The sequence below is a fragment of the Bombina bombina genome, chromosome 3 (assembly GCF_027579735.1).
Source record: "Bombina bombina isolate aBomBom1 chromosome 3, aBomBom1.pri, whole genome shotgun sequence".
In the NCBI taxonomy this organism is placed as follows: domain Eukaryota; kingdom Metazoa; phylum Chordata; class Amphibia; order Anura; family Bombinatoridae; genus Bombina; species Bombina bombina.
In genome coordinates this window covers 370,439,564-370,455,712 of record NC_069501.1, presented here as the reverse complement: position 1 = coordinate 370,455,712, position 16,149 = coordinate 370,439,564, and the positions used below count along the sequence as shown (strand labels likewise).

At 38.8% G+C, this 16,149-nt stretch overlaps 1 protein-coding gene across 1 annotated transcript in view; it reads left to right on the top strand.

Moving 5' to 3' along the window:
• SLC35A5 (solute carrier family 35 member A5) overlaps window positions 1-16,149 on the top strand; it is a 150,879-nt gene that overhangs the window by 120,705 nt on the left and 14,025 nt on the right. The window contains exon 6 of the mRNA XM_053706503.1: window positions 12,404-13,154. Within this exon, the coding sequence (XP_053562478.1) occupies window positions 12,404-13,154 (751 nt within the window). The remainder of the gene's footprint in view (window positions 1-12,403; window positions 13,155-16,149) is intronic.

Below are 16,149 nucleotides of genomic sequence, written 5' to 3'. Positions count from 1 at the left end.
ACATCAGGAGAGCCATCCCTGAAATTTTAAGGCAATGCAATACAGAACTAAAATGTGAAAACCACGAAAGTACAGGAGGGAAACTGTGTGATTGAACGAAGATTGAATTGTTTCAACCGCCAGAAAAGTAAAAAAACAAAAGTCAAAGTGCTACAAATAAAGCCACTAATACAAAGGTTTATATAATATGATTAATTTAATTTATATAAATGTGTTGGGTGGGCATAGTCATGAGTGTTACTTTGTTTTATCTCTAATATCTCTTTAGTTGATTTTCAGAAGAAATTTTTTAAACTCCAGCTATTCTACGCATAGTTTGTCACATTGTCCTTCCTATTCTGTACCTTCATATTATAATTGTTCCTATAATAACTAATGATATTTAACCTTGTACTGGGAAAATCTCAGTGAAACCCCCCCAAAACATTTCTTTCAATTATCAAATATCTAACTTTTTAGCTGTGTCTGTGGATCTCTCTTTAAATCTATTAAAGGGATATGAACTCCAAACATTTTCTTTTGCAATTCAGACATTCCTTTTAAAAAAAAAGTTTTCAATTTACTTCTATGATCAAATTTGCTTGATTCCTATGTTATTTGTTGAAGAGATACCAAGTTTTAGACGTCTGGAGCACTACATGGCAGGACAAAATGCTGCCATCTAGTGCTCTTGCAAATTGATAACATTCTTGAAAAGCTGCTGCCATATAGTGTTCCAGACACTTGCACGCTCCTGAGCTTTTGTTCCTGCCTTTCAACAAAAAATACCTAGAGAACTCAGAAATTTGATAATAGAAGCAAAATTATGTAAGTTGTTTAAAATTGCATGCTCTATCTCATAGCTCAGCAACCTTGGCTCTCCTGGGGCAAGATTACATATGCGGCGTTGCCGGATTTTACACTGTTTTGGTATCGTATATATGGCGCCGCATATAAATGCGGCGCATATATTTCACCCGTCGCCCGGAATTTTTACTCCCATAAGCTAACATAGAACCGCGTCGCAAATCGGTATCACATATTCAGCGCAAGGACTTATGCGGCGAAAATTGAGAAATTTTTACTCCATTTTCACCTCGCCACACATAGGCAGGCACAGCAAGCATGAAAGTACCGTAACTCCCGTAACTGGCTGAAAATATTAACACCTAACTCATGCGCAATATCTATCTACCTGTCAACCGCCAACCCCCACTGCAACAACTAATAAAGTATATTAACCCCTAATCCACCATTAACCCATATCACAATAAATCTAATAAAGTATATTAACCCCTAATTCGCCATTAACCCATATCGCAATAAACCTAATAAATAATTTGCCATTCACCCATATCGCAATCTACCTAATAAAACTATTAACCCATATCCCAATAAACCTAATAAAACTATTAAGACCTAATCCGCCATTAACCCATATCGCAATAAACCTTAAAACTATTAACCCCTAATCCGCCATTCACCCATATCACAATCTACCTAATAAAACTATTAACCCCTAAACCGCCATTCACCCACATCACAATCTACCTAATAAAACCATTAACCCCATATCCGCCATTAACCCATATTGCAATAAACCTAATTTAATTACTAAGCCCCCTAACCTAACACCCCCTAAATTAACCCTACATTACATAAAATAATAAAATACTACACTAGTATAATACTATACTATACTAATTACAATTAAAATAAAAAATCCTAACAGTACTAAAAAAAAAACCTAAGATTAAATTAAAACAATATAAAATTACGAAAAATCAGTCTAACATTACAGAAAAAAATAAATCAAATTATAAAAAAAAAACAAGAAAAAAATGAATCCCTGTAAAAATAAAAAAAAGCCCCCCAAAATAAAAACACCCCCTAATCTAATACTAATCTACCAATTGCCCTTAAAAGTTAAACAGCTCTTTTGCATTAAAAAATGCAAGGAAAAAATGAGAGCTACTGAAATCCTATTGGCTGATTTAAACAGCCAATAGGATTTCAGTAGCTCTCATCCTAATGGCTGATTTGAAGATTTAAATCAGCCAATAGGAATGTATGTGACGCCATATTTTAATGCGTAGCTTTTATTCAGTGTATGAAGAGGATCCTCCACGCTCCATGGCTCAGCGGTCACCGGTCTTCAGTTCCGCGTTCATCTCCGCTCGGCGCCAGCTTGTTCCTGGATTAAGATGGAAGATGTCGCCGGTTCCAAAAAAACTTCACCAACGCCTGGAAGAGGACCTTCTCAGCCGGACTTCAGGAACGGTGAGTACCTATTTGGGGCTTAGAGTTAGGATTTTTATTTTATTTTTTTAGATTAGGGATTTAATGGGCACTTGTAAAAGCGCTGAATGCCCTTTTAAGGGTAGTAAAAGAGCTGAATGCGCTTTTAAGGGCAATGCCCATACAAATGCCCCTTTAGCGTTTAGTTTTTTTTATTTTGGGGGGTTTGGTGGGTGGGGGGTTTTACTGTTAGAGGGGGGACTTAGTATTTAAGGTAAAAGAGCTGTTTAACATAGGTCAATGCCCTAAAAGGGCCCTTTTAAGGGCTATTGGTAGTTTAGTTTAGATTAGGGTGTGTTTTTTTATTTTTGGGGGGGCTTTTTTATTTTCATAGGGATTAGGTTTAATTTTTTTATTTTTGATAATTTGGTTTATTATTTTATGTAATGTTAGATTTTTTTTATTTTTTTGTAATTTTAGATTCATTTCAACAGTTTTTTTATTTTTAAAGTAGTTTTTTATTTTAATTGTAACTTAGTATTTTTTAATTTAGGTAATTGGGGTTAATTTAGGGGGTGTTAGGTTAGGGAGCTTAGTAATTTAAATAGGTTAATTGCGTTGTGGGGGTTTAGCGGTTAATAGATTAATTAGGTTAATTGTGATGTGGGTTAATGGCGGATTAAGGGTTAATAGCTTAATTAGGTTAATTGCGATGTGGGTGAATGATGGGTTAGGGGTTAATAGTTTAATTAGGTTAATTGTGATGTGGGTGAATGGGGGGTTAGGGGTTAATACATATATTAGGGAGATTGCAATGTGGGTGAATGTCAGTTTAGGGGTTAATACTTTTATTATTAGTTGCAATGTGGGGGGATTGCGGATATAAGGGTTTTTATGTGTCAGGTTTATTTTTGGGAGGCTTGTTAGACTTTTACGGGAGATTTAAATTTTTATTTTTCTTAGGCGCCGGCAGTCACTGGCGACTCCAGAAATTTTTATTTTTATGCATATTTCTGGGCATCGCTAGTTTATCCGATTTACAGCACTTTATGAACTGTCGGCAGGGATTATGTGCTTCTCCAATATGCGAGGGAAAATTACGGGCAACGCGGGATTCAGCAGTTGTGCTGAAGCCTGCGCCGCATATGTGATCTCGCCTTTGATGTTTTAGAACTACATTTCCCATGATGCTTAGGCAGCTTAAAGACACTTAAGCGATCAGACGAACGCACTAAACATTCCATATCTATGTTATATATAGCCATACAAGCCTCTCAACATTCCACCAAAACGTCCATAATGCTAGCTTGGGAAAAAGAATTACACATAGTTAAGGAAACTAAGGAATGGGAAGAAATATTTCAGAAGGCTGATAAGGGCCTTCTGAGTGTGGACCTGAAAGAGAATATAACCAAAACGATTTATAGATGGTATTTGACACCCCTGAGAACTGCACACATACAACCACAAGGAAGCAGACTGTGTTATAGAGGATGCGGGGAAATAGGGACATACAGGCACATGTGGTGGGATTGTAGAGAAATAGCAGGGATTTGGAGACAACTAGATACCTTTCTCAGCCAGATGCTTGGTGACAATATAGTCCTTACGATTCAACACGCACTCTTACACGAGCATTTCAATAGATATAACAAATTTATCAATACATTCATCAGAATTATGTGCACGATCACAAGGATGTGCATAGCCAGATATTGGAAAACTGGTGCCCCCACATGGACAGAGATAACTAATAAAATCCAGCATACATACACCATGTATGAATTAGCCTCAGGAATACTAGACAACAGAGAAACAGTACATAAGATATGGTATTACTGGATAAGCAAATAGATCTAGAACTTAGAGATAGAGCTGAGAGGTCTGGATCTGGACGTTAGCTAACAACATGTTACAATCTACTGATATGATGACTACTAAAGAAGAGCAAAGGTCGTCACTTCCCCCTATATCTTTCCCCTCAATATTGATGTTACAGTAATGTGGTTTATTACTTTTCCCCACCCTTCTCCCTATACCCCCCTTCTCTCTCCTCGTCTCTGCTGATGCATTCTACTCTTATTCATGCACCCTCTCCCCCTTTTAATATTGCAACTTAGATAATCAGTTATGGTCTAACAATATCTATTGAAGAAAGTTATATTCAACTGAATAAGGTTAGAATCTCAGAGGAACAATCGCTCAGTGGACTACATACTGGGGACAGAGGCACTCATCAGCAAAGACTCTGAGAACTAACATATTAAAAAGACCAGGACTATTGGAGTTAGTCATGTTACCTACAGAGGCTGCTCCAAACTCTGAATTGACTAAGTTGGGAAGTTATAAAAAGACCAACTCTGGATCTGTTGTCCTAGGAACACAGAATCATGAGTAGGGTGCTACTGGAAATATGGTTTCTAGATAATTCTCAGATGGAGATGAGGGAAGAGAGGGATAGTAATGTTACTGTTTTTACTGTTTTACAAATTCTTTTTGTATTTATAAAACCCAATAAAAAAGATTTAAACATAAAGACACTTAAGCATCATAGGAAATGTAGTTCTAAAACAACTGGAGGTTCTATCTGAATAACATTTGGGCTTCATGGTCCCTTTTAATGTAAGATGTGAGCTGTCACTTTGTATTATTTTGTCTGAAAAACTAAAAGACTAAACCGCATTTGAAGTGTATAAATAAATGGGATTGCTTTTAGATTGCAATAAATACATATAAGTAAATACATTATTTAGGTCTGGTGCAAATATGCATTGTGAGATTACTCATGATCTTATCTTAATATAAAACAGACACACTTTAGAACTGAGGATTTATCTTTTATTTTTGTAGTGTTTAATAGACCATCACATGTTTTGCAGAAACCTACATAAATAGTTTTGTTTAAAATGCATTACATCTCCTTATGATAGTTTTTTTCTGTCATTTTTAAATAAAACAAATCCCATTAAAATATCTCTTATTTTTAAAGATTATTATGTTTTGTTTTGTTTTTTCACTAGCACTTAGAGCGACATTAGATTAAAGGGATGTAAAAGTAAAAAGAGAAAATGCTCTAATATGTTACAGCATTTTATTATTGAACTCTTTCTTGTCTATAACTGCATGTTTAACTCCTACAAAGTGATTAAACATATAGTTAAAGGGGCAGTCAACACCAGAATTTCTGTTGTTTAAAAATACAGATTTTCCCTTTATTATCCATTCTCCAGTATTGCATAAACAGTTATAATAATACACGTTTTACCTCTGTGATTACCTTGTATCTAACACTGTGCAAACTGCCCCCTTATTTCAGTTCTTTTGACAGACTTGCCTTTGGCCAATCATTGCTGACTCCTAGGTAACTTCACATGCATGAGCTCAATGTTATCTATATGACACAAATGAACTAACGCCCTCTAGTGGTGAAAAACTGTCAAAATTATTTCAAATAAGAGGCGGCCTTCAAGCTCTAAGAAATTAGCATATGAGCCTACCTAGGATTAGCTTTCAACTAACAATACCAAGAGAACAAAGCAAAATTGGTGATAAAAGTAAATTGGAAAGTTGTTTTAAATTACATGCCCTATTTCAATCATGACAGTTTATTTTGGACTTAACTGTTCCTTTTAAAGTTGGCTCCAGAGCACCAATGCCATTCTGGGTATTGGCATAACACATCTGGTGAGACAACAGACAAATGGTTGTAGCCACCAATCACTAGCTAACTCCCAGTAGTGTACAATATGTACATATTATTTTTCATCAAAGGACACCAAGAGAAAGGGGAAAAAAAGTACATTTACAAATAGAAGTGAATTTAAAAGTACCTTGCAATTACCTCCTTGCACTATACTTTTAATCTCTATTTTTTAATGTGAACCTCCCTGTCTAAATTGCAGGATAAGGTGGTATTTTTACTCGTCGCTTTGGGTACTAGCTTATCTCCCCTTCATGGTTGTCCAAATACTTCTTACACTATATTTTAAACACCCAACTAATGGCATTTAGCACAAATACATTTGTATATTTTTAATGTTTACAGTTGTAAAGAGAGCAGATCTAACACATATTTAAAGCATTATATGTGCTGGTAATTAAGGAAAAGTCTCTTCTAATGAAGTCACTACTTACATGTAATTGCTTGATTACAGCCCCTGATTTGAGGACCATTCATTTTATAAATACAGGCCAGTTCTCACATAACTGTAAAGTGATTGCACACAAGTAATGATGTCACCCCAGATTTATTTAATACAATTGTAAAACAATATAACTCTGTAAGCCTCTCTTAAAGTCATTATTCTCTTCTTCTGTGTTTGCAGTAAAGACTCAGATGGTTTTATATTGCACTGTCATTTATATATTCCAATCTACACTAGCTTTATCTGTCTCTTATTGACTACTTGATTTTGCATTGCCCAGGTTTTTCCTGGGTTTATCCTCAGACCACAGTTTAAAAGGACGTTAAACACCTTTTGCTTTTGTGTATAATTGTGCAGTTTGTAGCATTTTTATGACCTATGTTACAGGTTTTGTTTTCTTTAGGGAGCATAGGACAAACAAAACATTTTACGCAAAACAAGAGGTCTTTAATAACCCTTTAAAGTGATTGTAAAGTTTAAGGAATTAGTGCCCGGTATTTAAAAATTAATCTTAAAAACAGGGGCACTTTAATTCATTAAACTTTACAATGATGCTTCTTTTTTTTACAATACTTACTATTGCGTTATGGAAAACATCTCGCTGATCCTCTGCCTGCATCTCCTACTGTATTGAGCAGATCGATGACGAATCCGGCTTCCTCCAATCGTTGCTTGCCCCTTTGGCGTCTAGCTCGTGAGGCACGCAACGATTCGAGGAAGCCGGATTCGTCATCGATATGCTAACTGCAGTAGGACAGTTTACCCAAAATGACAATACATTTTAAACAAAATAACTGTCAAAGTTAAATACGTTACTGCTGATCAATCATTACAGGTCGTTTTCTTTGTTTGTAAATAATTTTTTTAAATCTCCATTTGCGTTTTTGTGTTACCTTTATCCACTGATATAATTTCTAGACGTGCGGCCACTTGGTCGTACTCCCTTCTGTGCAAGGCGCATGCTCCTGCCCCCACGATGACGGTCACAGCGCACAGAGCTCTCATCATTCTGTGAGCACTGAAGGCTGTTGTGTTTATGCACTCTGACCGGATTGTTCTGTAAGGCGGCCGTATCCAGTTTGTTAGTTATACATATACACACACATCCGTAAATGTTAATATTCAAAGCAACCCATATTCTGCCAGTGGTTGCTTTAAATAATAACATTTACAGATGTGTGTATGCGCAGTGCTAAATTTGCGAACTTGGCATATAATTGCATAACGCAACTTGATTGGTAATAAAGTTTTCAAACACAGTCCTTTCATCAGGGTGTTCCAGGGTTGTCTGGCAGAAGGGAAAATAAGCAAGGGAAAAGGTAAAATATATATATATATCCTTATTACAATATTTATGGTTTAGATTCTACTTCACTTGTTAATATTAACAATATGCTGCTAAATGATTACATCTCCTGGGTGAACTGGTCCTTTAACCTATGTTTCTAGCGCTGGGGAATCTGCTGGGGCTCTACAAATAACTGATAATATAATAATAAATTGTCATTTCTCCAACATAGGTGTGTCCGGTCCACGGCGTCATCCTTACTTGTGGGATATTCTCTTCCCCAACAGGAAATGGCAAAGAGCCCAGCAAAGCTGGTCACATGATCCCTCCTAGGCTCCGCCTACCCCAGTCATTCTCTTTGCCGTTGTACAGGCAACATCTCCACGGAGATGGCTTAGAGTTTTTTAGTGTTTAACTGTAGTTTTTATTATTCAATCTCCTAGAGGTGCCGGGGCTCCCAGAAGCTTTTCCTATACCCAAGCGGGTGGCGGACATTGTTAATAAAGAATGGGAAAGGCCCGGTATTCCTTTCGTCCCTCCCCCCATATTTAAAAAATTGTTTCCTATGGTCGACCCCAGAAAGGACTTATGGCAGACAGTCCCCAAGGTCGAGGGAGCGGTTTCCACTTTAAACAAACGCACCACTATACCCATAGAGGATAGTTGTGCTTTCAAAGATCCTATGGATGAAAAATTAGAAGGTTTGCTTAAAAAGATGTTTGTTCAGCAGGGTTACCTTCTACAACCAATTTCATGCGTTGTCCCTGTCGCTACAGCCGCATGTTTCTGGTTCGATGAGCTGATAAAGGCGGTCGATAGTGATTCTCCTCCTTATGAGGAGATTATGGACAGAATCAATGCTCTCAAATTGGCTAATTCTTTTACCCTAGACGCCACTTTGCAATTGGCTAGGTTAGCGGCTAAGAATTCTGGGTTTGCTATTGTGGCGCGCAGAGCGCTTTGGTTGAAATCTTGGTCGGCTGATGCGTCTTCCAAGAACAAGCTACTTAACATTCCTTTCAAGGGGAAAACGCTGTTTGGCCCTGACTTGAAAGAGATTATCTCGGATATCACTGGGGGTAAGGGCCACGCCCTTCCTCAGGATCGGCCTTTCAAGGCAAAAAATAAACCTAATTTTCGTCCCTTTCGTAGAAACGGACCAGCCCAAGGTGCTACGTCCTCTAAGCAAGAGGGTAATACTTCTCAAGCCAAGCCAGCTTGGAGACCAATGCAAGGCTGGAACAAGGGAAAGCAGGCCAAGAAACCTGCCACTGCTACCAAGACAGCATGAAATGTTGGCCCCCGATCCGGGACCGGATCTGGTGGGGGGCAGACTCTCTCTCTTCGCTCAGGCTTGGGCAAGAGATGTTCTGGATCCTTGGGCGCTAGAAATAGTCTCCCAAGGTTATCTTCTGGAATTCAAGGGACTTCCCCCAAGGGGGAGGTTCCACAGGTCTCAGTTGTCTTCAGACCACATAAAAAGACAGGCATTCTTACATTGTGTAGAAGACCTGTTAAAAATGGGAGTGATTCATCCTGTTCCATTAAGAGAACAAGGGATGGGGTTCTACTCCAATCTGTTCATAGTTCCCAAAAAAGAGGGAACGTTCAGACCAATCTTAGATCTCAAGATTTTAAACAAGTTTCTCAAGGTTCCATCGTTCAAGATGGAAACCATTCGAACTATTCTTCCTTCCATCCAGGAAGGTCAATTCATGACCACGGTGGATTTAAAGGATGCGTATCTACATATTCCTATCCACAAGGAACATCATCGGTTCCTAAGGTTCGCATTCCTGGACAAGCATTACCAGTTTGTGGCGCTTCCTTTCGGATTAGCCACTGCTCCAAGGATTTTCACAAAGGTACTAGGGTCCCTTCTAGCTGTGCTAAGACCAAGGGGCATTGCTGTAGTACCTTACTTGGACGACATTCTGATTCAAGCGTCGTCCCTTCCTCAAGCAAAGGCTCACACGGACATAGTCCTGGCCTTTCTCAGATCTCACGGATGGAAAGTGAACGTGGAAAAGAGTTCTCTATCTCCGTCAACAAGGGTTCCCTTCTTGGGAACAATAATAGACTCCTTAGAAATGAGGATATTTCTGACAGAGGCCAGAAAAACAAAGCTTCTAGACTCTTGTCGGATACTTCATTCAGTTCCTCTTCCTTCCATAGCTCAGTGCATGGAAGTGATCGGGTTGATGGTAGCGGCAATGGACATAGTTCCTTTTGCGCGCATTCATCTAAGACCATTACAACTGTGCATGCTCAGTCAGTGGAATGGGGATTATACAGACTTGTCTCCGAAGATACAAGTAAATCAGAGGACCAGAGACTCACTCCGTTGGTGGCTGTCCCTGGACAACCTGTCACAAGGGATGACATTCCGCAGACCAGAGTGGGTCATTGTCACGACCGATGCCAGTCTGATGGGCTGGGGCGCGGTCTGGGGATCCCTGAAAGCTCAGGGTCTTTGGTCTCGGGAAGAATCTCTTCTACCGATAAATATTCTGGAACTGAGAGCGATATTCAATGCTCTCAAGGCTTGGCCTCAGCTAGCGAGGGCCAAGTTCATACGGTTTCAATCAGACAACATGACAACTGTTGCGTACATCAACCATCAGGGGGGAACAAGGAGTTCCCTAGCGATGGAAGAAGTGACCAAAATCATTCTATGGGCGGAGTCTCACTCCTGCCACCTGTCCGCTATCCACATCCCAGGAGTGGAAAATTGGGAAGCGGATTTTCTGAGTCGTCAGACATTGCATCCGGGGGAGTGGGAACTCCATCCGGAAATCTTTGCCCAAGTCACTCAGCTGTGGGGCATTCCAGACATGGATCTGATGGCCTCTCGTCAGAACTTCAAAGTTCCTTGCTACGGGTCCAGATCCAGGGATCCCAAGGCGGCTCTAGTGGATGCACTAGTAGCACCTTGGACCTTCAAACTAGCTTATGTGTTCCCGCCGTTTCCTCTCATCCCCAGGCTGGTAGCCAGGATCAATCAGGAGAGGGCGTCGGTGATCTTGATAGCTCCTGCGTGGCCACGCAGGACTTGGTATGCAGATCTGGTGAATATGTCATCGGCTCCACCTTGGAAGCTACCTTTGAGACGAGACCTTCTTGTTCAGGGTCCGTTCGAACATCCGAACCTGGTTTCACTCTAGCTGACTGCTTGGAGATTGAACGCTTGATCTTATCGAAGCGAGGGTTCTCAGATTCTGTTATCGATACTCTTGTTCAGGCCAGAAAGCCTGTAACTAGAAAGATTTACCACAAAATTTGGAAAAAATATATCTGTTGGTGTGAATCTAAAGGATTCCCTTGGGACAAGGTTAAGATTCCTAAGATTCTATCCTTCCTTCAAGAAGGATTGGAAAAAGGATTATCTGCAAGTTCCCTGAAGGGACAGATTTCTGCCTTGTCTGTGTTACTTCACAAAAAGCTGGCAGCTGTGCCAGATGTTCAAGCCTTTGTTCAGGCTCTGGTTAGAATTAAGCCTGTTTACAAACCTTTGACTCCTCCTTGGAGTCTCAATTTAGTTCTTTCAGTTCTTCAGGGGGTTCCGTTTGAACCCTTACATTCCGTTGATATTAAGTTATTATCTTGGAAAGTTTTGTTTTTAGTTGCAATTTCTTCTGCTAGAAGAGTTTCAGAATTATCTGCTCTGCAGTGTTCTCCTCCTTATCTGGTGTTCCATGCAGATAAGGTGGTTTTACGTACTAAACTTGGTTTTCTTCCGAAAGTTGTTTCTAACAAAAACATTAACCAGGAGATTATCGTACCTTCTCTGTGTCCGAAACCAGTTTCAAAGAAGGAACGTTTGTTGCACAATTTGGATGTTGTTCGCGCTCTAAAATTCTATTTAGATGCTACAAAGGATTTTAGACAAACATCTTCCTTGTTTGTTGTTTATTCCGGTAAAAGGAGAGGTCAAAAAGCAACTTCTACCTCTCTCTCTTTTTGGATTAAAAGCATCATCAGATTGGCTTACGAGACTGCCGGACGGCAGCCTCCCGAAAGAATCACAGCTCATTCCACTAGGGCTGTGGCTTCCACATGGGCCTTCAAGAACGAGGCTTCTGTTGATCAGATATGTAGGGCAGCGACTTGGTCTTCACTGCACACTTTTACCAAATTTTACAAGTTTGATACTTTTGCTTCTTCTGAGGCTATTTTTGGGAGAAAGGTTTTGCAAACCGTGGTGCCTTCCATTTAGGTGACCTGATTTGCTCCCTCCCTTCATCCGTGTCCTAAAGCTTTGGTATTGGTTCCCACAAGTAAGGATGACGCCGTGGACCGGACACACCTATGTTGGAGAAAACAGAATTTATGTTTACCTGATAAATTACTTTCTCCAACGGTGTGTCCGGTCCACGGCCCGCCCTGGTTTTTTTAATCAGGTCTGATAATTTATTTTCTTTAACTACAGTCACCACAGTACCATATGGTTTCTCCTATGCAAATATTCCTCCTTAACGTCGGTCGAATGACTGGGGTAGGCGGAGCCTAGGAGGGATCATGTGACCAGCTTTGCTGGGCTCTTTGCCATTTCCTGTTGGGGAAGAGAATATCCCACAAGTAAGGATGACGCCGTGGACCGGACACACCGTTGGAGAAAGTAATTTATCAGGTAAACATAAATTCTGTTTTTCACTGAAGAGTTTGTTAAACTGTTTTCTTCAGCAGATTACTACATCTAATATTGTTTTTTTAACAAAATTGTGTTTTTATTTATTTGATTATTTTATTCCAGACGCCATCTTTCCTACGTGCAGTGGGCCTCACTCATAATTTTATTCCTGTCCATTATGAGTCTCACATCCCAGAAGGGATCGGTTCATGAAGATGTGTCAGTTCATGAAAGCCATCACATTTTTCATGCTGCCCCATCCAATAGCTGCATTTACTTGATACCGCCAGAAACAGGTTTTCAGGACTCCAACAGCCTAAAAGCCATAACAAACTTGAAGACTAGCTCCCTTGGGTTTGGTCATTTTCTGATTTTACTGCAGTGCTTCATTGCTGCTTTGGCCAATATCTACAATGAGAAAATACTCAAGGAAGGGGACCAGATTTCCGAGAGCATTTTTATACAGAACAGCAAACTTTATGTGTTTGGTGTTTTATTTAATGGGCTCACCTTGGTTTTGTACAATGAGCACTTTACTAAAATAAAGTCCTGTGGATTTTTTTATGGGCACAATGCATTTTCAGTTGCCCTTATATTTGCTACTGCCTTTGCTGGATTGTCTGTTGCTTTTATATTAAAATTTAGAGACAACATGTTTCATGTCCTGACAGCACAAGTCACAACAGTGATCGTTACAGTTGTATCTTTTTTTGTATTTAATTTCAAGCCTTCCATGGAATTCTTTTTGGAAGCACCAGTAATACTGTTGTCTATTTATATCTATAATGCAAGTAAAGTTGCAGAATCCAAAGCTACTGTACAAGGAGAGAAACTCAAAATAGTAAATGGAGACGTCTGGGAACGTTCCAGTGGGGTAGGTATTTTTTTTTTATATATACTTATTTTCAAAATATAATATAGTTTCCAAAAGGGGCACAATACTCAAACATTTTCTGTCATGTTTATGAAATCATAATAGATATATTTTGCATGGAAAAAGACTTAGTAAAAGCTGCTTACATTTTAAGTAAACTGACAGGAAGTGCATGTTAGTGTACCTGTAATACCCAGGTATCTGTTGCTCACTGGCTGGAAGGAAGAACTCCCACAGGAAAAAAAGTTGGTTTACTACGCACAAGAACACCCATTTTTCAGAGAAAAAAAACGTTCTAATCCATTTTTAAAAAGATATTTGAGTACCAAGTCCTTTAATTAAATATTTCTCTCTTAAAGGGACATTATACACTTATTTTTTCTTTGCATAAAAGTTTTGTAGATGATCTATTTATATAGCCCATAAAGTTTTTTTTTGGTTTTTTTAAATGTATAGTTTTGCTTATTTTTTATATAACATTGATCTGATTTTCAGACACCTAACCAAGCCCCAAAGTTTTATGAGAATACCGTCAGATACCTACTCTAGCTTTCTCCTGTTTGTGTAAAGGGTCTTTTCATATGCAAAAGAAGGGGGAGGGGAGAGTGTTTTATTTCCAATTTGCAGTGGGCTTTCCAGCTACCTTTTCAACAGAGCTAAACTGAGAGCTTCTAAGTAAGTTTTTAAACAGTTTTATACTGGATTTTTATATCGGTATCTGTGCATCTTATTCTTTATAGTAGTGTCTATTACGTGCAGTTATATGAAAATGAGTGTATACTGTCCCTTTAAGCTACTTAAAATATCAACCATCTTCAATAGTTCTGTTTATCAAAGGGTAACTGTGAAATCATTGTCTATGGATTTGTTTAAAATGTTTTCTTTTTAACAGATTTGTTTTAGAATTTAATTACATGTGTAAAACAGTGTTATAATCTTAATCAAAACACGTGAAAAGACATACCAAAAAAAAAAAAAAAAAGGAATTGCTCAACCAGGCTACAAACTAAAGCATAACAGCTTGTTCTTCGGCAATTTACCAAACCAAGAGCAGCCTATTTTTGCCAGAATGTACTGTTTACAAAAGAAAACCTTTCCTGTAGTAGATCAGGGTGGGCGTGCCTAAAAGTACAGCCCCTAAATAGCAGCCAATCCCCCTCTAAATGAGAGACAGGGCACTCCTAGATGTACGTTTGATCTTCTTTGGGCCTTGTCACAGAACACAGAGAGAACATAATTTTCATACCAAAAAAGGGAGAAGTGCTCATCTAAGCAAACAAACAAAAGCATAATAGCATGTTCTGTGGCTTACCTAAGCAAACAAAAAAAGCATAATAGCATGTTCTGTGGCTTACCTAAGCAAACAAACAAACAAAAGCATAATAGCATGTTCTGTGGCTTACTCTCTTACCTAAGCAAAGAAACCAAACCATAATAGCATGTTCTGTGACTTACCTAAGCAAACAAACAAAAGCATAATAGCATGTTCTGTGGCTTACCTAAGCAAACAAACAAACAAAAGCATAATAGCATGTTCTGTGGTTTACTGGCTTACCTAAGCAAACAAACAAAAGCATAATAGCATGTTCTGTGACTTACCTAAGCAAACAAACAAAAGCATAATAGCATGTTCTGTGGCTTACCTAAGCAAACAAATAAAAGCATAATAGCATGTTCTGTGGCTTACCTAAGCAAACAAATAAAAGCATAATAGCATGTTCTGTGGCTAGTCACCACCCCAGGGGCAGTCTAATTTTGCACAGAATCCACAAATGGAAAAACACTTTTATTCTTTATTTGTAAAAGGACATGTGTTTGTATAGTAGTGCATTAAGTTGATAACAGCTGTTGAAAGATGATTAAAAAAATTTACTTTTTAATTTAAAGAGACATAACTGTAAAAATGAAATGTTCTAAAAAGAAATAACTTTTCTTTCATAAAGGTGGTGAGAGTCCATGATCCATTACTCTTGGAAATTTAATTTCCTGGCCACTAGGAGGAGGCAAACATTACAAAACTCCTAGAGCCCATAAACCCCTCCCACCCTACTGGAAAATAGAAGCTGACATGCGTATACGCCGCCTCGCACTAAACAAGAAAGAGTGTAACAAAAAAATTGATGCACAAAAACAATCTGAAATGCGCTAGCAAAAAAAAAAAAAGATACACTAACATAAATACTTAACACACCTCAAGGCCTAGTATAGGGTGAAATAAAGCTCAAGACAAAATGACTGACATAAAAGTCCCCAGGCTATGATATACCCATAAGAGAGTACCTACTAATAGCCTACAGGCTAAGCAGGTGACAATAACAATCCCCACACTTGCCTGATAGGAACCCATACTACTGGACTTACCAAAAGCAGAAAGAACTGCATCAAGTAGATAGTCAATCCAGTGCTGTACTCGTGACAGCAGGAGATCTAAATTTATTGAGTATAACTTTGAACCAACAGGAGGAGGTTAGGGACCAGTCCCTGTGACATCAGTTGTAGGCCTGTGACTTACTCCCATAGGGTGTTCTTGAGCCACTAACCACACTCCAAATATATCCCTCTGTCCAGACATCAGCTCTCTGAGTGGAAACTGGGCCTCAAATCTTTCTGAGCACCCTTCTCACAAACACATGGAGAACCTTCCTTCTTCACTTTCCTCATGGGAAGGCAAAGACAAGACTAGTTTCCTGTAAGGTAGGAGGGGTTTATGGGCTCTAGGAGTTTTGGAATCTTTGCCTCCTCCTAGTGGCCAGGAAATTAATTTCCAAGAGTAATGGATCATGGACTCTCACCACCTTTATGAAAGAAAAGTTCTTTATTTTTAGAACATTTTAATTTTTACCGTTATGTCTCTTTAAATGAAAAAGTTAATTTTTTTTAATCATCTTTCAAATATGTATGTGAGCACCTTTAAAAATACTGCAGAGCCTTTTTAGTCTGTTAAGCACATCCATTTTTGCTAGTAAATTCTCCTGGTTTGACACACACCACTGCC